Source organism: Prionailurus viverrinus, unplaced genomic scaffold (genome assembly GCF_022837055.1).
Source record: "Prionailurus viverrinus isolate Anna unplaced genomic scaffold, UM_Priviv_1.0 scaffold_45, whole genome shotgun sequence".
NCBI classification, from domain to species: domain Eukaryota; kingdom Metazoa; phylum Chordata; class Mammalia; order Carnivora; family Felidae; genus Prionailurus; species Prionailurus viverrinus.
The window spans coordinates 2225727-2248757 of record NW_025927610.1 but is presented as its reverse complement, the minus strand read 5'-3'; the positions used below and the strand labels follow the sequence as shown (position 1 = coordinate 2248757).

General features: G+C 47.7%; 1 protein-coding gene across 10 annotated transcripts in view; it reads left to right on the top strand.

Moving 5' to 3' along the window:
- The window catches only part of FAM193A (family with sequence similarity 193 member A), a 169950-nt gene that overhangs the window by 78983 nt on the left and 67936 nt on the right, over positions 1 to 23031 (top strand). For 7 of the 10 annotated variants that reach the window (XR_007149710.1, XR_007149709.1, XM_047847169.1 and 4 more), the window contains 3 exons: positions 17377 to 17534; positions 18046 to 18213; positions 21457 to 21691. Coding sequence is in view for 8 of the 10 variants with exons in the window: in XM_047847169.1 (XP_047703125.1) it covers positions 17377 to 17534; positions 18046 to 18213; positions 21457 to 21691 (561 nt within the window). In the remaining 2 variants the exon portion in view is untranslated. Of the gene's footprint in view, positions 1 to 17032; positions 17248 to 17376; positions 17535 to 18045; positions 18214 to 21456; positions 21692 to 23031 lie in introns of those variants that run through there. The other 3 variants (XM_047847174.1, XM_047847172.1, XM_047847173.1) reach the window with 2 other exon arrangements.

The window sequence follows — 23031 nt, the reverse complement described above, 5'->3', positions numbered from 1 at the left end:
GGATATTCTTTTTTGATGTTGCTCCAAACCATGACAAGTAATAGTTTCTTAATGGTTAGTTGCAACGTAAAATCTGAAACAGTAATTCAATTTGTTGCTATTACCACTACTCTCAACAGAAAAGTCTTTAAAGTGGAGGAGCTTTGGGGCCCGCAATGATGGATGCAGATTTTCCAGACTTCTGATTTTTGCGTGAAAGCTCAGATTTTGATCGGCCACAAATAGCATCAGCTGTTTTCTTTGAAGCGACAGTACCCATTTCATTCATTTTTGAGAAGACCACCACTGTCTGAGTCTGAATAGCCGTAGTTTGGTGTGTCAGGCATTCTTGATGCTTCATGGGGGAAGTGGCTCATTCAGCTCATAGCGCACAGTTCTTTTCTTGGGAACGTTGCTAGAATGCTTTATGCCTACTGTGTGTTTCATCACATAGGATACTGCAAAGACATGTGCTTGAGGGTTAAGATTGAATACGATTAATGATTTTAATGCATCAAGAGCATTGTTTAGTGGAACTGGCCTTTTTAAAAAATTAAGTTATTTTATTTTTTATTGTTAAAAACATTTTTGTAATGTTTATTTACGAGAGAGAGAGAGAGAGAGAGAGAGAGAGAGAGCGAGCAGGGGAGGGGCAGAGAGGGAGACAACAGAATCCGAAGCGGGCTCCAGGCTCCGAGCTGTCAGCACAGAGCCCGATGTGGGGCTTGAACCCACGAACCATGAGATCATGACCTGAGCCCAAGTTGGATGCTTAACTGACTGAGCCACCCAGGCACCCCTATTAAAAGAACTTTTTTTTTTAATGTTTATTTATTTTGAGAAAGAGAGAGAAAGCATGAGCAGGGGAAGGGCAGAGAGAGAGGGAGACACAGAATCCGAAGCAGGCTCCAGGCTCTGAGCTGTCAGCACAGAGCCCAATGTGGGGGGCTTGAACCCTTGAACCGTGAGATCATGATCTGAGCCGAAGTTGGACACTGAACCAACTGAGGCACTCAGGTGCCCCAGTTTATTTATTTTTATTATGTTCATTTATTTTGAGAGAGATAGAGCGAGCGTGCATACACGCACACAAGTCGGGGAGGGGCAGAGAGGAGAGACAGAATCCCAAGCAGACTCCACACTATTAGCACAGAGCCCAATGCAGGGTTTGAACTCACAAACTGTGAGATCATGTCCTGAGCCGAGGTCAAGAGTCAGACGCTTAACTGTGTCACCGGGCACCCCAGTGGAACTGGCCTTTTTAAAACTAAGTGCATGGATGGGGCGCCTGGGTGGCGCAGTTGGTTAAGCGTCCGACTTCAGCCAGGTCACGATCTCGCGGTCCATGAGTTCGAGCCCCGCGTCGGGCTCTGGGCTGATGGCTCAGAGCCTGGAGCCTGTTTCCGATTCTGTGTCTCCCTCTCTCTCTGCCCCTCCCCCGTTCATGCTCTGTCTCTCTCTGTCCCAAAAATAAATAAACATTGAAAAAAAAAATTAAAAAAAAAACAAAAAAAACCCTAAGTGCGTGGAAGTGAAGGACAGTGACTCCTAGTACACTTTGTTGTGCGACTTTCATTCTTGCCAAGGTACTGACAGTTATGCCTGCCAGTGCAAATGTCGACACAGGGAAAAGGCAAATGACACCAAGATATTTATGTGAAAATAGCTTTCACTAGTGGACTTGCTGAAAAGGTGCTCAGGACTGCCAGGGGTCCATGGACCACGTTCAAAGAACCACTGTTCCACCGGAGTACAGTGGTCCCCCTATCTGTGGTTCCCCTTTCCATGGTCTCAGTTCCCACAATTGGCCAGTCTAGAAGCAGGTGATCCTCCTCCCGACGTGTGGTCAGGAGGTCAGTGGTAGCCTGATGCTAGGTCACAGCACCCACGTCACTCACCTTACTTCATGTCCACACGTGGGCACTTCATCATCTCACATCATTGCAAGAAGAAGGGTGAGTGCAGGACAGTAAGACATTTTGAGAGAGAAACAGCACATTCACCCAACTTTTATTACAGTGTGTTGTTACAGTTGCTCTAGTTTATTATCAGTTTTTGTTGTTAATCTCCTGGCTGTGCTTCATTCATAAATTAAACTTTATCATAGGTGTGAAAGTGTAGGAAAAAACACCGCATAGATAGGGTATAGAATATTCAGGAATTTAGGCATCCACCGGGGATCATGTAACGTATTCCTTGCTGATAAGGGGAATGACCGTATTTGTCTTTTTCTTATAGATACGTGGGACTTCTTTATGCGTGTTGAATATGAGCCCTTTGTTGGCTTTATGCATCACGGGTACCAGGTGCCTCTTTTGCTTCCCTTTTCACTGTTTCGAGTGTCTTTAAAAAAAATTTTTTTTTTTTAATATTTATTTATTCTTGACAGAGACAGAGCACGAGCAGGGTGGAGGCAGAGAGACAGAGAGAGACACAGAATCCGAAGCAGGCTCCAGGCTCTGAGCTGTCAGCACAGAGCCTGATGTGGGGCTCGAGCCCATGAACTGTGAGGTCATGACCTGAGCCGAAGTCAGAGGCTTAACTGACTGAGCCACCCACGTGCCTCGATAGTGTCTTTTTAAATTTTTTTTTAAAGTTAATTTATTTTTGACAGAGAGAGAGAGAGAGAGAGAGAGCGAGCGAGCTTGAGCTAGGGAGGGGCCGAGAAAGAGGGAGACAGAGAATCTGAAGCAGGCTCCAGGCTCTGAGCTATCAGCACGGAGCCTGATGCAGGGCTTGAACTCATGAACGGTGAGATCATGACCTGGGCTGAAGTTGGACACTTAACTGACTGAGCCACCCAGGTGCCCCTATAGTGTCTTTTTAAAATTTTTTTTTTCCCAACGTTTTTATTTATTTTTGGGACAGAGAGAGACAGAGCATGAACGGGGGAGGGGCAGAGAGAGAGGGAGACACAGAATCGGAAACAGGCTCCAGGCTCTGAGCCATCAGCCCAGAGCCCGACGCGGGGCTCGAACTCACGGACCGCGAGATCGTGACCTGGCTGAAGTCGGACGCTTAACCGACTGCGCCACCCAGGCGCCCCCCCTATAGTGTCTTTTGATGAGCATTTTTAATCCAGTCAGATTCTCAAATTTTTCCTTAGTAGTTACTGCTTTGTTTAGTCCTGTTTATTAATGGCTTTTCCTATCACGAGATCATAAACATATTTTTAGTATGTATTTTCTATTAGTACTGTCCAAAGAAATGTGTGAATGACAGTGCAAGCCACCATGTGAGTAATTTTAATATTTTAGTAGCCACATGTCACATTTTTTTCCTCAGTGGATCCAAACTTTCATTTCATCCTTTACTCAATATAAAAAATATAAATGAGATATTTTCAATTTGTTGCCTCCTGAATACTCATAATCCTTTGTGTATCTTACATGTACAGCCCACATCACTTAGGATGCTCACATTTCATAGGCTCAGTGGGCACGTATGACTGGGGGCTGCTGTAGTGAACAGCACAGTCCTGTGCTTTTATTTTATTGTTTTGCCTTTCATGTTTAGACCTGCAACCCTCCTGGAATTGAAATTAAATTTTTATACGGTGTGAGGTAAAGGTCAAGTTAGGTTTTACTTCTGTGTGGAAATTCAGTTTCCTAGCAGCATTTATTGAAACAACTGTTGCCCCCTCCTGCTCCCTGCCCCCACTTTGTTGTAACTGAAGCGTCCATGTATGTGTGGGTGTATTTCTGGGCTCTGTGTTGTTCCATTGCTTTGTTTGTCCTTGTGCCAATAGCATGTTGTCTTAATTACTGTAGTTTTGTAATAAATCTCATTTTCAGAAAGTCCTTTTACCTTGTATTCTTCAAAAATGTCTTATTCTTTGTTATTTGCATTTCTGTATAATTGAAAATTATCTTGTCAGCTTCCACACACACACAAAAAAACCCTCTTAGGATTTGACTGGGATTGCACTGTGTTTATAAATCAGTAGTAGGAAAATTAACTTCTTTCTAATATTCTCAATAATCTAATAATCCCATTGAGTATGGAATTTTTCCTATTTATTTATTTATTTAAAAAAAATTTTTTTTCAACGTTTTATTTATTTTTGGGACAGAGAGAGACAGAGCATGAACGGGGGAGGGGCAGAGAGAGAGGGAGACACAGAATCGGAAACAGGCTCCAGGCTCCGAGCCATCAGCCCAGAGCCCGACGCGGGGCTCGAACTCACGCGAGATCACTCGAGATCTCGCGAGATCGTGAACTCACGGACCGCGAGATCGTGACCTGGCGGAAGTCGGACGCTTAACCGACTGCGCCACCCAGGCGCCCCGGAATTTTTCCTATTTATAAGTGTTTTATATTTTTCTGTGTTATACCATTGTTCCTTTATAAAAAAAAAAAGGTTTACCCCTAGGTATTTGACTTCTGCTTATTCTATTCTATTTTATTGTTTTTAAGTTTTTATTTATTTATTTTTGAGAGAGAGCACGTGCACGCAAGTGGGAGAGGGGCAGAGAGGGGGGGGGGGGCGGTGGGACAGAAGATCTGAAGTGAGTTGAGAGAGCAGAGAGCCCGATGCAGGGCTGGAACCCATGAACCGTGAGATCATGACCTGAGTCGAAGGCAGACGCTTAACTGATTGAGCCACCAAGGCGCCCCTGCTTGTTCTGTTTTAAACGAGGCCTTCTACATTCTTCCTCATTGAACTTTGTCAGTAGAGATGTAATTGACTTTTTAAGTTGCTCATTGAATGGAGATTGCAAGACCCCTATTTTATGACTCAGGTCTTTGATCTTACTTTTTTCAACTGGAATCCCAATCTTTTGTTGTTGTTGTTGTTGTTGTTGTTCCTAAGAGTTGCAATTTCAAGTTACAGTCTGTTTGTCTCAGATGTTTTCTGTATTGCTGGGTAGTCCTGCAACACTCATTAAAAGACTCCACACAGATGCCTTTTACTCACCTTCTCAACCTTGGTTGGGTTGCACAACACTCAAGATCGTGGGCCGAGTGAGAAGTGGAATATGAAGGAGGCACTTCTAGAGAACACCTGATATTTGAGACAGAGATGTAAAGTAGACATCAGAGAAAAAGAAAAACAAGCAAGTGTGATAACCAGAACTGAGTGAAGACAGTCGTTTTAATGTTTGTTTGTTTGTTTGTTTGTTTGTTTATTTATTTTGAGAGACAGCGCACAGTGTGCATGAGCAGGGGAGAGGCAGAGAGGGAGAGAGAGAGTCCCAAGCAGGCTCTATACTGTCAGCACAGGGCTCGATCTCAGGAAGTGGAGCTTCAGGAACCACGAGATCATGACCTGAGGTAAAATAAAAAGTTGATGCTTCATCAGCTGAGCCACCCAGGCGCCCAGTGAAGGTAGTCATTTGAAGGGTGATGTGTGTGGTCAGTGGTGGTTGGGCCTGAGATTTGATTTTTTGCCCTACTTGAAGGTGATAAGCTACTTTTTTACTCTTTTATGGCTGTTAGAGGGGACACGAGACTCCTGGGTCAGAGACTGCAGACTTTATTGCTCACAGTGCAGCAGCCATCACGAGCATGACCATGTCCACCCCCCTTGTTCTCTTCCCTTCCCCAAATCCCATGTCTGTGAAGTGGAGAGGCCTACGTACGTGCTGTGGGTACAGTGAGTTTATGTTGGTCAGGGTGAAGGAGCACTGAGTTTGGGGATCTGTCTTTTTTTTTTTTTTATTTTTTAAAAATGTTTTTATTTATTTTTGAGACAGAGAAAGACAGAGCATGAGCAGAGAAGGGGCAGAGAGAGAGGGAGACACAGAATCTGAAGCAGGCTCCAGGCTCTGAGCTGTCAGCACAGAGCCCGACGTGGGGCTCGAACTCACGGACTGAGAGATCATGACCTGAGCTGAAGTCGGATGCTCAACCGACTGAGCCACCCAGGCGCCCCCGGATCTGTCATTTTTATAGTGGGCAGTAAGCACTCCTGCACTTTGTCTCAAGGTTCTCTGCTTCATAAATGCTGAGAAATGGCCCAGCGGGGAGGGACAGGAGAGAATAGGCAGAGGTGTACAGCCCTGGTAGATCCATCAAGACCAGGAGAGACCCACGGAGGACTGTCTGCAACTGCCCTCCTGACAGACATTTTAAAAAGTTAACCAAGAAAAGATCTCAAGTGTTGAATGTGACAACAAAGAGATTGTATCTGACCTTTGCTAGATTCATGTCAGTGGAAGTGTGGGAGTAGAAGCCAGACTGAGCTGTGTGACGAATAAAAGTATTGGTGAGGAAGCTGCGAAAGTCAACTTAAGGTGCTGATTTTGAAGATGCTTGACTGTGAAGGCAGGGAGAGCAGATCCAGAGAGAAAGGGGAGCTGGAGGAGGGGCTGAGATCATTTAAATCTGGAAAGAAAGAGCTGGTAGTCAGGGAGAGGCATTCCCCCCCCCCCATTAAATTTCATTTTTTGTTATAATAGTTGAGACGGTTATGTATGAATATGTGTATAATAAGCATGTTATGAAGGGTAGTAAAATGAGCACCAGCCAGCATTGAACCAGGCCGTTCCAGATACTCAGGCACCTTTCTGGGTTTTGTCTTCCCCATCTTCCCTCCTCCCCTTCTGAGGTAGCCACCATCCTTGAATTTTATATTTATCATTCCCTTATTTAAAAATTCCTGTAACAATTATATTGCCTATATGTGTATCTCTAATAATTTAATTTTGCTTATTTTTGATCTTTATGAAAATGGTGTATGTTTATGTTGCCTCTGTGTCTTTGTTTATAAGATTCCTCATGCTGTCTGGGTAGCTGCACTTATTCACAAATGTAATTCATCTGTGATTCACATACAATTCAATATGTTACTGTATATAATTTATTCATCAATAATTTTGTTGAAAGATACACAGTTTTGCTTTTTTTTTTTTTTTTTTTTTTTTTTAATTATCAGTGATTGTTAAAAATGCTGTCAGGGCATTTGTATACCTGTCTCCAGTTACTCATTTGTAAGGGTTTTGTTAAGAGTGTGTGTTGGTTAGGATTTTCCAGAGAAAGAGAACCAACAGGAAAGAGAGGGATTGAGAGAGGGGGAGAGAGAGAGAGATAGGGAAAGAGAAAAGGGAGGAGGAAGAGAGGGTAAGGAAGGAAGGAGAGAGAAGGAGATTTATTATAGGGATTGGCTCACGTGGTTATGGGGGCCAAGAAGTCCCACAATCTGTTACCTGCAGGCTGGAGACCCAGGAAAGCTGCTGGTGTCATTCAGTCTGAGTCCAAAGGTCTGAGAACCAGGGGACAGTGGTGTGAGTCTTGGTCTGAGTTGGAAAGCCGGAGAACCAGGACTGCTGACATCCGAGGGCAGGAGGCGGGGGTGTCTCAGCTGAAGCGGGGAGTCAGTTGGCCCTTCCCCTTTTGTCCTGTGACCCTCAGTAGAACAGATGATACCCACCCTCACTGGTGAGGGGATCGTTTTTATTCAGTCTACCAATTCAAATGCTCATCTCTTCCAGAGACACCCTCACAAACACACCCGAAAATAATGTTTTACTAGCTGTCTGTTACCTCTTAGCCCAGTTGAGTTGACACGTAAAATTACTTATCATGGTGTTTGTTTATGCAGTAGCATTGCTGGGTTGTAGGTAATTCAAATGTTTATTACATTTATAAGATAATAGCAGTTTCCCAAGCGATCATTCCAGTTTCTATCCCTGCCAGTAGTGTTTTGAGTTCCAGTTACCATATTCTTGCCCACACTTAGCATTGGGTAGGCAGACTTTGAAATTGTTTGGGGGTGGGAAAGAGTAAGGCAGAGAAATGGTGGTACCCCTGAGGTCCCACTAGGATGGGAGACCTGGGATCTCTTTCTAGAAGACTCATCTTTCTGTTGCGATGGGATTCTCAGGCAAGGCTGCATAGGGGTGCAAGTAAGGTGGGGTGGGGAACGTGGAAGTTGAGAAAATTACTGTCAGAAATCTTTTTTATAACATTTTTTTTGAGAGGGAGACTGGATTTCATAGGATGGGAAGAAACTGGGGAGTGGGTAAGGTTTTTACGTGGTCTCCTTGAGAAATGAGAACAGTGAGCTGTCAGGGTGTCCAGGTTGTGGCCTGAGTCCCTGTTGAAGGCGCAGACATTGCCCCCCTCAGCAGCACCCCCTGTGTTGGACAAGGAGAACAGGGTGGCAGGGCTGCTTGGGAAGGGTCAGGGTGGCTGCATAGGCTCAGCAGAAGCTGGGCCTCCGGGGTGTCCACTTGGCTCAACACTCCCCCCCCTCCCCAAGGTGCACTGTTCCTTCCACTGGACACGTGCATGCATCCACCCCAGCCACAGCCACTTTGTCCTGGCTCCTGTCTCCCTGCCCGCCCCCGCACCCCCCCCCCCCCCCCAAAGTCAGGGTGTCTGCACAAGCTCAGCACAGAATAATAGACCCTAGGGATAGTTTTTGAATGAAAGGAGCAAGCTTACCTTTAATTTATATCCAAAGGTAATGTTTTAGGACCTCAGAACATTTACAAATACTCTTCCTGCACAGTAGAGTTCACAATATTTTGTTTGTATTCTGATAATGGGGGAGGACATGTTCAGATCTTTGGAGGGCCTGCTGTGTATGGGAGGGCCTTGTTCCTGACTTCTGTGGCCTGGTGGGCCTGGGTGCACTGCTTGTCAAGGCTACTGAGGAAGGAACAGAGGTTATCTTAATGCTTAACATTCTTCACTGAGGCCAAGCAGAGACCCACAAACGTATGGCCTGCTCTGTGCAGGAGAAATTCAGACAGGCAGAGAGATGGGGTGGTCAAGGTGTTTTGTAAAAAGAGACCTGTGAGGATATAGGCCTAACTCAAAACAGTCTGCTCCTTAGTAGTCAGAACCAGGCCTGTGTTGAATTTAGCAATTTGGTTTCAGTTAATCATTCATCTGTCTCTTTATTTTTATATTTTTAAAAATTTTTTATTAAAATTTTTTTACTGTTTATTTTTGAGAGAGAGAGCGAGCGTGCGTGCGTGCATGAGTGGGGTAGGGGCAGAGAGCGAGGGAGACAGAGAATCTGAAGCAGGTTCCAGGCTCTGAACTGTCAGCACAGAGCCTGATGCGGTGCTCAAACCCACAAACCATGAGATCATGATTTGAGTGGAAGTTGGACACTCAGTGGACTGAGCCACCCAGGTGCCCCCAAAATTGTTTTCTTTGAAGAGGTCTGTGTCACGCTCAGGCATCCTGCCACAAGGAAGACTACTTGGCAGATTAATACTGTTTTTTTTTGTTTACAAGTTTATTTTATTTTATTTTCATTTATTGGGAGAGAGTGCATGAGCGAGCAGGGGAGGGGGAGAGAGAGAGAGGGAGGGAGGGAGGAAGAGAATATCCCAAGCAGGCTCTACACTGTCAGCATGGGAGCCTTGATACATGCCTTGAACCTGTGAACTGTGAGATTATGATGTGAACCGAAATCAAGAGCTGGATACTCAACTGACTGAGTCACCCAGGTACCCCGAAGGTTGATTATTTTAAAGCCTTCCTTTTGATTCTGGACATTAGCAATTGTGTCTGTGTTCTCAAATATGTCATTAAAACATAAGTCTTGCATTTTATACTAAGGAGCCTGATTCTCCAGCGGTTATGTGCCTGCGGGTCTTACCAAGGCCTATAGTCTCAATTTAAACCAGCCATTCAAGAGTTTGCTAATATTTGTTTGTATCTTGAATGTTTGCCCTGTTGGGTCTTGGTTCCTAATACAGACATATAAAGTTCCTTCATGGTGAACATCATGAGAGTGGTTGCTGATACAGGTTGTCACTACCACTCAGAGCTGTCAGATTGGACAGACAGAACTGAGCCTCACAGATATATCGTCCAGGTGGTGGTCTTTGGCTTTTCTTGCTTAATGTAATGATTTTGAGACTCCTCTCCGTTGTTTTATGTATCCATAGTTAATTCTTTTTTATTTCTGAGTAGTATTCCTTATCCATTCACCAGTAAAAGGACATTTATGTTTTTGGGGTTTGCTATTAACGGTACAGCCACTGGTAACATTTGGGTACAAGTCTTTGTGTGGACATAGTTCATTTCTCCTTGTTAAATACTTAGGAGTGGAATTGCTAGGTGTAGTTAACATTTTAAGGATCTGTCTTGGAATTTTTCAAAGTGCTTGTACTGTTTTCCAGCCACGTATGAGAGTTCCTGTTAATCTGTGTCCTCACCAAGGCTGGATACATTCACAGTCCTTAATTGTGGCCATTCTAGTGGCTTTATAGTGCATCTCGGGGTTTTAACTGGTATTTTCTTAATGACCTGATGAACATTTTTTCTTGTACTTATTTTCCATCTGTATCCCTTTGGTGATGTGGCTTTTCAAATCTTTTGCCTGTTTTTAATTAGGTTATTTGTCTTATTATTATTGAATTGTCACACATCTCTATAGTATATTCTGAATACAAGCCTTTCGTCAGGTACATTTTTCAAATATTTCCTCCCAGTGTGTGGCTTGCCTTCTCATTGTATAACACTGTTCTTTGAAAAGCAAAATTTTAAATTTCTATCAAGTCCAGTTTATCAATGTTTTAAAAATAATTTATTTTGAGAGAGAGAGAGAGAGAGAGAGAGAACACACATGGGCGTGCGCACATCCAAGCGAGGGAGGGGCAGAGAGAGAATCCCAAGCAGGCTGTACACTCAGCATGGAGCCCAACATGGGGCTTGATCCCACGACCTTGAGATCATGACCTGAGCTGAAATCAAGAGTTGGATGCTTAACTGACCGAGCCAGGAGCCCCCAGTTTATCGATTTTTAAGTGATTTGGGTTTTTTGTGTTCTATGTAAGTAATCTTTGCTACCCAAGGTTATAAAGATTTTTTTGCCCCGTGGTTTTTTCTAAATGACTTCTGTTTTGGGGTGCCTGGGTGGCGCAGTTGGTTAAGCGTCCGACTTCAACCAGGTCACGATCTCGCGGTCCGTGAGTTCGAGCCCCGCGTCAGGCTCTGGGCTGATGGCTCCGAGCCTGGAGCCTGTTTCCGATTCTGTGTCTCCCTCTCTCTCTCTGCCCCTCCCCCGTTCATGCTCTGTCTCTCTCTGTCCCAAAAATAAATAAAACGTTGAAAAAAAAATTTTAAATGACTTCTGTTTTGAGCCCATATATTTGATCTGTGATCCTTTTTTTAATTTAATTTAATTTAATTTTTTTTTCAGTATATGAAGTTTATTGTCATATTGGTTTCCATACAACACCCAGTGCTCATCCCAAAAGGTGCCCTCCTCAATACCCATCACCCACCCTCCCCTCCTTTTTTTAATTTTAAATGTTTACTTATTTTTGAGAGAGAGAGAGAGAGAGAGAGAGAGAGCGAGCGAGCATGAGCAGGGGAGGGGCAGAGAGAGAGGGAGACACAGAATCTGAAGCAGGCTGCAGGCTGTCAGCCCAGAGCCCGATGCGGGGCTTGAACCCAAGAACCGTGAGATCATGACCTGAGCCGAAGTCGGACGCTTGACCTACTGAGCCACCCCGGCGCCCCGATCTGGGATCCATTTTGAGTGAAATTTGTATCTTTTGTAAATTTTTTACAATGTTTATTTTTTTTAATGTTTGTTTATTTTTGACAGAGAGCGAGAGAACGTGAGCTAGCATGTGCATGAGTGGGGGGAGGGGCAGAGAGAGAGGGAGACACAGAATCGGAAGCAGGCTCCATGCTTTGAGCTGTCAGCACAGAGCCCGACGTGGGTCTCAAACCCACGCATCGTGAGATTATGACCTGAGCGAAAGTTGGACGCTTAACCGACTGAGCCACCCAGGCGCCCTGATCTGTGATCTATTTTGAGTGGAATTTTGTTATCTTTTGTAAAGTAAGGTTGAAGTTCATCCTTTTTTCATGTCGATATCCATTTGTTTCAGAACTATTTGCTGAAAATACTATTTTTCCTGGTTAAATTATCTTGGCATCATTGTAAAAAATCAGTTGGTACTGAATGTATGGGTCTACTTCTGGACTCTGTCTTCCACTTTACATATATTACTCATCCTTTTGTTAGTACCTTAAAAGTCTTGATTCCTTAAGCTTTTTAGAGTAAGTCATGAAATTATGTAGAGGTTCTCTGGCTTTGTTCTTTTTCTTTTCTTTTTTTTTTTAATTTTTAAAAATGTTTTTATTTATTTTTGAGGCAGAGAGAGACAGAGCATGAGCTGGGGAGGGGCAGAGAGAGAGGGAGACACAGAGTCTGAAGCAGGTTCCAGGCTCTGTCTGAGCTGTCAGCACAGAGCCCGACGTGGGGCTCGAACCCACAAGCTGTGAAATCATGACCTGAGCTGAAGTCTGGAACTTAACCAACGGAGCCACCCAGGTGCCCCTGTGCATTTCTCCTTTTAATTCCTGCTCCGTGTATTTTGAGCTCTGTTATTGGCATGCTTATTTACCACTGTTACTGCTTCTTGTTAAATCAGTCATGTTGTTATTATTATTAATTTTGTCTTCATCATCATCATAACCTTCATTCATTGCTGCTAACATTCCTCATACTAAAGCCAGCTTTAGTATGGTGGCTCATGGAGCCACCCAGCCTTTTTTGGTTAGTATTTGCGTTCAGTATGTCTCCCAACCTTAATTTTTAACCAATTTGTCTTTATAATCTGCTGTAGAAAGTGTAGTAGATCTTGTTTTTTAATCCAATCTATCTTCTAACAGTTGGAAAATTTAACTGTTTCTATTTCATGTCATTATTGATATGTTTGGATATAAATCTACCATCTTTTTTTTTTTTTTTCTATTTTTTCCTGTCTGTTGTTTGCTACTCTTTCCTTCCTGTTCCTTCTTTTCTTTTCGATTAGTTGAATACTTTTTATGATTCTATTTTACCTCCTCTTGGCTTATTACCTATTACTTTGTTTCATTTTTTTTCTTTTTAAAAAATTTTTAATTTAGTTTATTTTTTTAATTCACATTCAAGTTAGTTAGCATATAATGCAACATTGATTTCAGGAGTAGATTGCTTAATGTCCCTTACCCCATATAGCCCATCCCCCTTCCCAGAACCCCTCCAGTAACCCTCTGTTCTCCATATTTAAGAGTCTCTTATGGTTTGTCAACCCTCCCTGTTTTTATATTATTTTTGCTTCCCTTCTTTTATGTTCATCTGTTTTGTATCTTAAAGTCCTCATATGAGGGAAGTCATATATTTTTTCTCTCTCACTAATTTCGCTTAGCATAATACCCTCCAGTTCCATCCACGTAGTTGCAAATGGCAAGATTTCATTCTTTTTGATTGCCGAGTAATACTCCAGTGTGTGTGTGTGTGTGTGTGTGTGTGTGTGTGTGTGTGTGTGTGCGCGCGCGCGCGCGCACACACACGCACGCACATACATACCACATCTTCTTTATCCATTCATCCATCGATGGACATTTGGGCTCTTTCCATACTTTGGCTATTGTTGATGCTGCTGCTATAAACTTTGGGGCGCATGTGCCCCTTTGAAACAGCACACCTGTATCCTTTGGATAAATGCCTAGTGGAGCAATTGCTGGGTCGTAGGGTAGTTCTAGTTTTTTGAGGAACCTCCATACTGTTTTCCAGAGTGGCTGCACCAGCTTGCATTCCCACCAACAATGCAAAAGAGATCTTTCTCTGCATCCTCGCCAACATCTGTTGTTGCCTGAGTTGTTAATGTTAGCCATTCTGACAGGTGTGATGGGGTATCTCATCGTGGTTTTGATTTGTAGTTCCCTGATGATGAGTGATGTTGAGCATTTTTTCATGTGTCGGTTGGCTATCTGGATGCCTTCTTTGGAGAAGTGTCTATTCATGTCGTCTGCCCATTTCTTCACTGGATTATTTGGTTTTGGGTGTTGAGTTTGATAAGTTCTTTATAGATTTTGGACACTAACCCTGTTATCTGATATGTTGTTTGCAAATATCTTCTCCTGTTCCATTGGTTGCCTTTTGGTTTTGCTATGTTTCATTACTTTTAGTGGTTCCAGAATTCACAATATGTATCTTCAACTTTTCAACCTCTACTTTCAAAGAATATTATATGCTTAACATGTAGTGTTAAGAGCCTTAAAAAGTTGTACTCTGAGCTCCACCAGTGTTTGTATAGTCATCTGCTTTTCTCATACAAATATAGAGTTTACCGTACATTTTTATTACTTTAGCTTTAAGTAGTTAATGATCTTTTTAAAAGACTTAATAAACGAGAAAAGTCCTTGTCCTTTCCCTCTACTCCCCTTTATAAGCTTGGTGTTCTTCACACCATTCACCTGCGCTCTTCTGCCTTTAACATTTCCTGTAGTGCCGGGGAACTGCTGTTTGTTTGAAAACTTTGCCTTCATTTTAAAAAGTTGTTTTTGCTAAGAATGCTAGGTTGTTGGTCATTTCTTTGCTGGCTTCCCTATTTCTGTCGGAAGCATGTTGCCATTCTTGTCTTTGCTCCTGTGTGCAGAAGGGATGTTTTCCTCTGCTTGCTTCTCCGATTTGCACCCCATTGTTGCTTTTTGGCAGTTTCACTCTGATGTGCCTTGGTGTGGTTTGCTTTCTGTTAATTGTGCTTGGGATTAGATGAGCTTTTAAGATACGCCAGTTTATGGTCTCCTCAAATGTGGGAAATTTTCAGCTATTTCTTTATATAGCCTTTTATTCTGAGATGCCATTACCTGCATGTTAGACATCTTGACTTTTGTTTTAGAAATGCTTCGTTTGTTTGTTTTTTTTCAGTCTTGTTGCTGTACCTCATTTTGGATTATTACTTCAGATTTATTGATACTCTGTTGTAAGGCAGCTTATGTTTTCCTTTCTAGAAGTTCCATTTGCTTATTTTTTACATTTTCACTTGCTGCCCTTGTGTTTTCTGTTTTCCTCTACTTTCTGAAAGTTAGAGTTTATAATCACCAGTTTGAGATTCTTGTCTCTTGGTTGCATCATTTTCGTTATTTTGGGTTCTGTTTCTCTTGATTGGTTTCCCTCATGGTTGTGAGTCATATTTTCTTTCTTCTTGGTTTTGTTACTGGATGCTGGGCATTGTGCATTTTACCTTGTTGAGTGCTGGATTTTGTTGTATTCTCTTAAACTGTGTTGGATTTGGACAGAAGTTAAATCTGTGTAAGATGAGCACTACAAGGTGGCACATTTAAGGATTTACTGTATGGGCATGTGCTATTTTAAAAGGCCTCATTTCATCCCTTGTCACCAGGAAATGTTACTTTTCGGGTTCTTGGCTGCTGTTCGAGTCTGTCCTGTGCGTCAGGTGCTAGTGCACAGCAGTGAGCAGGACGGAAAGGGTCCCACTCTTGTGGAACTGAGCTTCCGGTGATGAAGACAGGTGAAAAACAACACAGCGACAGCAACAGGAAAACAAGGGAGACACCAGGATTTCAAAGAGCAGTTTGTGATATAAGAGATTAACAGGGGTGATCAAGGTCAGGAGATGGGCACCCACACCAGTAGTTTGAACAGGGGCACTTTTGCATGGAGAGCCAAGTGTAACAGATCAACTAGCCACATCTGGGAAGGGAACGCAAAAGAATCCAGCAGTGGCACATCTAGGGGGCAGCCACTACCACGCAGCTTAGGGAGACGACGCCAGGCAGGACCCCCTGGGAAGAGGCTCTCCGGGTATAGCGGAGCAGCTGCTGAGGAGCTGCAGGGCGCGGCAGGTGGGCTCGAGGGGGAGCTGGCGGCGCTCAGTCCACCTCGCTTCTCCGAGGCGCTGGCGGGAAGAGCCCCTGCCTCCGCAGTGTCCCTCCGGCGCCCCCTGCCGGCAAGGCTCCGCTCGGCGCCAGCAGCTGGGGAGGCGTGTTTGCCGGGGCTGCTCCCACACAGACCCCGGAGGCAAGGGTGCATTTGGGGCCCAGAGGCCAAAGGTTGACCCCTGGCTCCCCCGTTTCTCTGCTGAGGTGTGCCTGCTAGAACTCTGTCCGTCTGCCAGGCCATTCACAGGGCTAGGGGGTTAGCGCTCCAGGCCGAGAACAAGTACGGTGACAGGAGAGCAACAGTGTGTGCCCTGGGAAGGCTAGAGGACTGTGTTGAGATAGTTAGAGTCTGTTCCTAGCTGGTATGGAAGTTCTGTGCGGGGAGGTGACAGGGGTCTCTCTTGCTGCAGCCACCACCCTGGCTGCTACTTGCAGAGGAGCCGTGGGCACGGGCGGAGCAGCCGCGGTCCGGTCGGCGGGCACAGGTGACGGGGCGTGGCCTGGTTGGGCTCGGGGCGTGCATCCGCTGAGGCTCGGAGTCGCGCGGCAGCCTTGCTGTTGGGTTCGATGGGGGTGGAGGAGCGAGGAGCCCTCCTCCGCGAGGGGCACGGACCCGCTGTCCTTGGGGGGCAGCCTGCTTCCGCCAGCACCGCCTGCGGACCTGTGGACCCTTTTCAGGCCTTTCCCGTCGCTGTGGTATTAGAATGGCCTCATTTTCAGGTCCTCTGCCCTTTGCCGGGCTGTCCGTGGTCCTCCTTGGTGACAGCCGCCCCCCTTGGCCACGGTTGGGACTTGGCACGGGACTGTGTGCCGCGGCCTCTGTGAAACAGCCCGCAGTCCCGCTTGCCCCCGCCCTCAGCGCTGGCCCGCCCCTGGCTCCTGCTGCGCCCCGCCGGGTGCCCGGACTCCAGGGGCCGCACGATAGGCCCGGCCTTCTGTGCTCCCCCCCGGTAGCCAGCCCAGGAGGTGCCCCACGGGTCTGCCCGCAGACGCCACAGCCCGCGAGGGAGGGCTTGCGGCCCGGGGTTCGCGCGTGCGCACTCCCTTCAGCGCCCCTCCCGCGGCTCTGCCCTTCTCCTCAGCTGTGCGGGCGATGGCCGTGGGGCCGGCTGCCCTGTTGGTGCCCTTTCTTGCGGGGGGGGGGGGAGGGGCAGGGGTCATCCGCTCTCAGACAGGAGCCCACTTCCCACATTGTACCAGAGTCCTTCTCAGGTCCCGTCACCGAGGGACAGGGTGCCAGCTGGGTGGGTGTTGGGGTCACGTCCCAAGACCGGAGAGGGCCCGGGGAGGGGGTGAAGGTCGCATTTCCGTCCCCTGGAGTGGCCGTTGGGTGTCCAGTCACGGAGGTCGGAGCCCGCTCCATCCCGCCGCCTCTGCCCGGGACGCTCGCTTCTCCAGCCTCCGGTCCCTCAGCACGCGCGCGCGCGCGCGCGCGCGGCGCAGCCACTTCCGGCTGCTTCCGGCTGCTTCCGGCGGGCTCCCGGCTGGGGCCGCCGGCTGCGCCCCGAGCGAGCGCCGTCCCGCCGGTGGGGGCCGGCCCGGCGCGCGTGCGGGGCTGGAGCTGCTCTTCTCTGGAGAATGAGCCACGTTTTCGGACGGCCTTCCGGGATCAGGCGGCACGTCTGAAGGCGCGACAGTCAGTTGCAGAGGGCTTGGGTGTCAGGAAGAGTCGCCCAGGTGAGGCCGTTGGGGATCTCGTCAGTGTCTAGGTTTCAATCTGTTTCTCCAAGGCCTTTTTCTGACGCGTTGGTCACAGATTTGTGCCGTGAACGTTTGGACATGGTCTGTCCTGTTCTCTTTTTCAAGCAGGGCCAAGACTTTCTTCTTCACTCCCCTCTCAGCGGCTCGCAGCCGGAGGCGGGCGGCGGGCGGCTGGCCCTCGGCGCACAGACGCTGCCCTCGGCCGGCCTGGGCGCCGCCCCCTCGGACGCCGCGTGTGCTTGCGAGGCCTGCAGCGAGCGCAGGTACGGGTGCCCCCGGGGGGCGGGGGGTGGGGGGTGGGGGGTGGGGGCGGGGCGAGGCGGAGCGGGGTGAGGAGCGCCAGAGCCGCCCCCCTGCCCCAGGACGCTGGGCAGGCCGGCACTGCGGCTGCTGCGGGGCAGAGGGGAAGAGAAGCCGGGGCTTAGGGGGCTCGGGACCGCGGCCACAGCGGCCACAGCGGCCCGCGCGGAGGGCCGGACGGGACGGGGCGGGGCGGGGCGGGGGTGGGTAGCGGGGGCTTCGTGGGGAGCGAGAGCTGCCTGGGGAGCCTCTGCGTTCCCCGTGCGGGAGGCCGGGTCGTGCAAGGAGGGGCGCGGGGACAGCGGCCCAGGGTCCGGGGGCCGGCCGCTGTGGGCACCTGGGGCCGCGGCAGTCGGGGTGGGCCCCCCCCCCCCCCCCCCCCCCCCCCCCCCTCCGCTTGGGCCGTCTGGAGGGTGAAGGGCGACACCGACCGTGCGCTAACCCTGGCCTCCTTGCTCTTGTGCCCTCTAACAGAGAGATTTCGGCAGACACAGACCGGGAGCCCCAGCAGCTGCAGAACTACTGGTCAGAAGTGCGCTACATGGTCCGCTGCATTTACCGCCAGGCAGGGACTCCGCTGGCCGACGACCAAGACCAGAGTCTCGTGCCGGACAAGGAGGGGGTGAAGGAGCTCGTGGATAGGTACACGTTGCCCCCTGTGTCATGTCCCTCCCTCACCTGTTGCCGGGGCAGCCTCCTCTCTGCTTGCGGGGGGCGGAGGGGGGGGGGGTTCTCCTTTCAGGACCTAGTGAGCCCGGGCCGGTGTCTGCTTGGCCCCGGGGGCACTGCCAGTCTTCAGCAGACAGACTGCCAAAAAGCACACCTGCTGGGTGAAGTTTCCAATTCTAATTCTGATGAAATACCTCTTGTCTGTATAATAAAAAAAGAAAAATGAGTTGACATGTTTCTTTCATTTCTTAGCGCTGAGACGGACTGTAACACTGCTTTTTGAGTACTTTCTGTGCCGGGGGTGATCTAAGCACTTCCTCAGGAGGCACTCTTGCATGTAGTTAACCCAAGGAGGACAGGACAGGCAGTTATCCCACTGTCAGGGTGAGAAGCAGCTTCCGTGAGGCCAGGCAGCTTGAGAGCGCGTGTAAGCGTGAGTAGAGGGCCTGCTGTAGCCAGGCCTGGACGTGTGGGTGATTCTCAGACAAGGGTGGCTCACCACATGGCGTCTGTTGCTCAGCAGCACTTTGTGCCCGCCGACACTACAGAACTTGAGGTGGGCATAATTTTTATTCTTCCTTACAGCTTGTGGCATCTTGTTCCTCTTTTTTTGACATGTTCCGAATAAGAGGAATAAATTTGAGCTGGACATTTCATGGATCGATTCTCCTTGTGTTTTCTTTTTCTTTTTCTCACATTTTGAACGCAACACCTTTGGGGGTCTTAGAAACCGTTGTTTGCTGTAGAGTACGGTTTGTCTGTGGAGACTGGAATGGTGATTGGCCATGGGTTCTACTGACTAGTGGTTGAATCCGGCCAGTGTGTTTAGCGCTTGGCCTGTGTTCCAGGAGGCGGTTCTGGGTGGTATGTGCCTGTTTTGGAAGTTAGGTTGCCAAGTGAGTATGAGGAAGAAACATGACCTGCACCTCAGGCCCATGACTTCATACACTGTGAATGCTTAGGAAGTGGCTAAAGTCAAACGAGGCAGTTGAAGGAGAATACCCAGCAGGTACAGTGTGGTGAGAGATGTTACCGTGGAAACTACAAAGGTAATACTGTGAATTGTGAAGGTTTGGGAAGCAGTGTTGCTCTAAGAGTGAAATAATACTGTTATGTGGAAATCTCACGCCCCCATCTAGAAGTGTATATATCGGATAACCGTATTTCCCCCAGTCCTTGCATCCAGGAACGCTGCTGTTTTTGTTGGTTATGTGCCGACACACGTCAGGAGAGGGATGTGTGTGATGCCTGTACAGCTGGTGACGATAATCCTTTCCTCCTTTCCGTGGCCCCCAGCGTCCTGCATGGTCCTGCTCTGCGCCACTCTCATGCTGTTAGTCACTGCATTCCAGCTGTGCTGGCTCCCGTCATTCCTCTCCTGGCCACACTCGCTCCTGCTCCAGGACCTTTGCATTTGCTCTTCTGTCTGCATTGTTCTTGCTTCCTCGGGGTTGTTTTTCCTCCCTTCAATTGTTCACATTACTTTTCGGAGTAACCTCAAAGAGGCCACCCTAAGATCTGAGGCGCCTCCCTGCCATCACTATTCCTCCCCTTGCCTTCTTTCTTATTACGTCACTGCCGTTACCTAGAATTCCATCATATATATGCACGTGCCATAAGCGTCACGTGGGCGGAGAGTTTCTTTTCTTGGCTTCCTCACTGCTGCGGTTTGATGGGTTAGAATAACCTTCAGCACACAGGCGCGCCCGTGCTTGTTGACTGTGTATATGAATGAGCTGCCCGCATCTTCAGCGTATTCCTGCCTCTTGGTCATACGGTTTTTAAAAAAACCACTTGCAGAAGTACCCCATGGCCATTTCATTAAATTTGTAGAATCCAGAGAGGGACAGAGACATAAAGTAAAACAGATGTACAGTTCTCCATGCTAAGAGGCATCCAGTCTCCCTATAAGTTTGATTGTTCCTCTGTCATTTGAGTCTTCTGTGGTGTCCATTTAACACACGAAACGCATTCCGTTTCACAGGACAGTTGTTGTACTGGAAATTAAGAAACTGTCTGTCTGAAACATACTGGCCTCAGTGGGAGTCCCATCAGTTTTTATTGTTTCTCTAGCCACATTGTGTATAAGGCTTCCCATGTTTCATTGCTGGGTTTCACTTGGTGCTTGTCTTTGCAACTCAGGTGGTGCGCTAATTTAAAACTGAAATAGATGGCAACTTACTACATTCTTCCCTCTTGACCAAACGTGGTGCCCAGACGGTGAAAGGATCCATTATGTAAAGTCCAGGAACTGTGGCCTAATACATTTTACAACTTGTGTCTAATGAAGCACTGGCCTCAGAGTGCTTCTTCCTGGTGGCGGGTCACAGACAGATACTGTCGTCACCCCAGTGATCCTGGGTTTCTGTCTGCAGGCTCCTCAGAAGCTCATACTTAAGAGGAACGGCCACTTTACAAGTAGATTATCTACAAGTTAGGAAAGAAGTTCATAAAAATGTTAACTGCTATTGTGGCCCAGTGGAAAGGCCCTTATTAATTTTTTCCCTGCTCCTCATTTTAGAGATTTTATTTTATATGCTTCTTTGGGTTTTTTGGTGGGATAATTTAAAAAGGGATGTATTGTTTCGACAGTGTCCTCTGATTATAAAAATAATAAGCCCATTTGGATTGTATACCGAATTCATAGAAAGGACAGAATAGTCTGCATTAGTCCTCCAAGCCAGATATCACTTCTGCTGGGATCGTCGCTTTTCACCTAACATACGGGCACTGAAAATTAATTGTCTTCAGTCTCCTGTGTTTTTAGATAGTCTTGTGGTTGAGAAAGCACATCCCTCCCAAGACAGCTGCTGCGGTGCCCGTGTGTAAGCACTGCCACCTGCTGGTTCTGTGAGTTCCAGCCTTCTACCCAGCCCGTGTGGACTTCTGTGTTTGGCTGAGGGATGAACTCAGTGATCAGCTGAGTCAGTACATGTGCGAGCCAGTGCTAGTGCAGGGTAAGCTCTGAGTAAATACTGGGGGTTTTTTTGGTCCATTAGCTGGTGACTTTGGAGTTCTCGATGCTTTCTGTGCCTGGGTTCCTCTCTGTTGAGTGGGGTGATGGCCCCTCTCACAGGTGGTTGAGAAGATGGCTGCTGTTTCTGTCGTCGGGCGGGTGCCTGTGCAAAGGCTCCGGGACGTTGCTGGTAGAACAGTTCCAAGGAGGGCCTTGTGGGATGGGATACGGTGAGTGGTGACTCTCTCTTCTCTGCGCAGGCTCTGTGAGAGGGACCCTTACCAGCTGTACCAGCGGTTGGAACAACAGGCCAGAGAGTATGTGCTGGAGATGAAGGTCCGACTCCTCCGGCAGCTGTCGGCTGCATCCAAAGTGAAAGCCCCGTCTGCCCTGCAGGGCCCTCCACAGGCACACCAGTTCATCTCCCTCCTTCTCGAAGAGTACGGTGCCCTCTGCCAGGCGGCACGCACAATCAGCACCTTCCTTGGCACGCTGGTAAGAGGGAAAGCTGCCTTTCTCTGGTTCTGCTGGGGAGAGCTGTGGAGAAGGGCTGTGGTCGTGTGAAGCTGTGAGGCTTGTGTGTTGATCGCGTGCACCGTCACGGGCTCCTGCTTGGCGGTGTTCAGGCATGTAGGAGAGAACCTGATTCCTCTCCCTTTTCTCTTCTCTCTGGACTTTGCCGTGGGATAAAAGTGTTGTGTGAATTGATATCCGGGCGACACATCACAGGAATGCTCTTTGGAGGCCTTGAGGCCTAGGGAGGGAGCGATGGGGACCATATGAGGTTAGGACCAGTGTGTGTGCATTAACGGAAAAGAGAGAGATGGCTTCTGTCTTGAGTTGTTAACTCTGCTGTCAGTGTGCACACGCAGAGCATGAGTCCTGTAGAGGGCACTTGCTGACAGCCCTGTGGCTTTCGGTCATTGATTGCCCAGTCCAACCCTGGGTTAAGGATGGGTTCACAGAAACAAGTGAGAACACCACCCCGCCCCGCATCCCTGTCTGGTAGTGCTAACAAAGGAGTGTCCTTTCTGACCACTTCACAAAGGTAAGTTAGCACAGGTGGGTAGAAAGAGGCACATAGTGGAAGTACAGTTACTGGAAACCAGCTAAGCTGGAGATGAGTGCCTTCGGTCAGCTCTGGCAGTCAGCGCAGCTGCCAGTTGGAAGGAGACCATGGTACCCAAGAGACCAGCCATTCATGCTTTCTGGACTGTTACAGAAATAGCAATTTGCTGATAGTCTGTGGAGCTGTTGCTCATCACCTAAATTTTATTATTAAATGATACTTCAGGGGCGCCTGGGTGGCTCAGTCAGTTAAGCATCCGACTTCGGCTCAGGTCACGATCTCATGGTTCGTGAGTTCCAGCTCCGCGTCGGGCTCTGTGCTGACAGCTCAGGGCCTGGAGCCTGTTTCGGATTCTGTGTCTCCCTCTCTGTCCCTCCCCTGCTCACGCTCTCTCTCTCTCAAAGTAATAAACATTAGAAGAAAATTTAAATGATACTTCATTGGGCTAGTTTTGAGTACTTTCTCATGGGTAAAACTACATTTTGAAACAAGTATAGTAATCAGTAATCCCTAAAGTTTTAAATGTAATGGTCTTTACGTGACTCTAAAGTTGATAGAGCTTCCTGCTAGAGAAATTTACAGGCACGCAATTTGGCAAGTAATTTCAGGGGGTTCACGGACTTCCTCAAGCATTCCTGTGGTAGACCTTGCCATTCCTGCAAGTGACTCCCTGCATCTTCGAGGAGAGCTTGTGTTGTGAGAAAAGGACTGCTGAGTGGGAGGGGCAGAGTCTCTGCTTCAAGATGCGATTCTGCAACTGGATGCC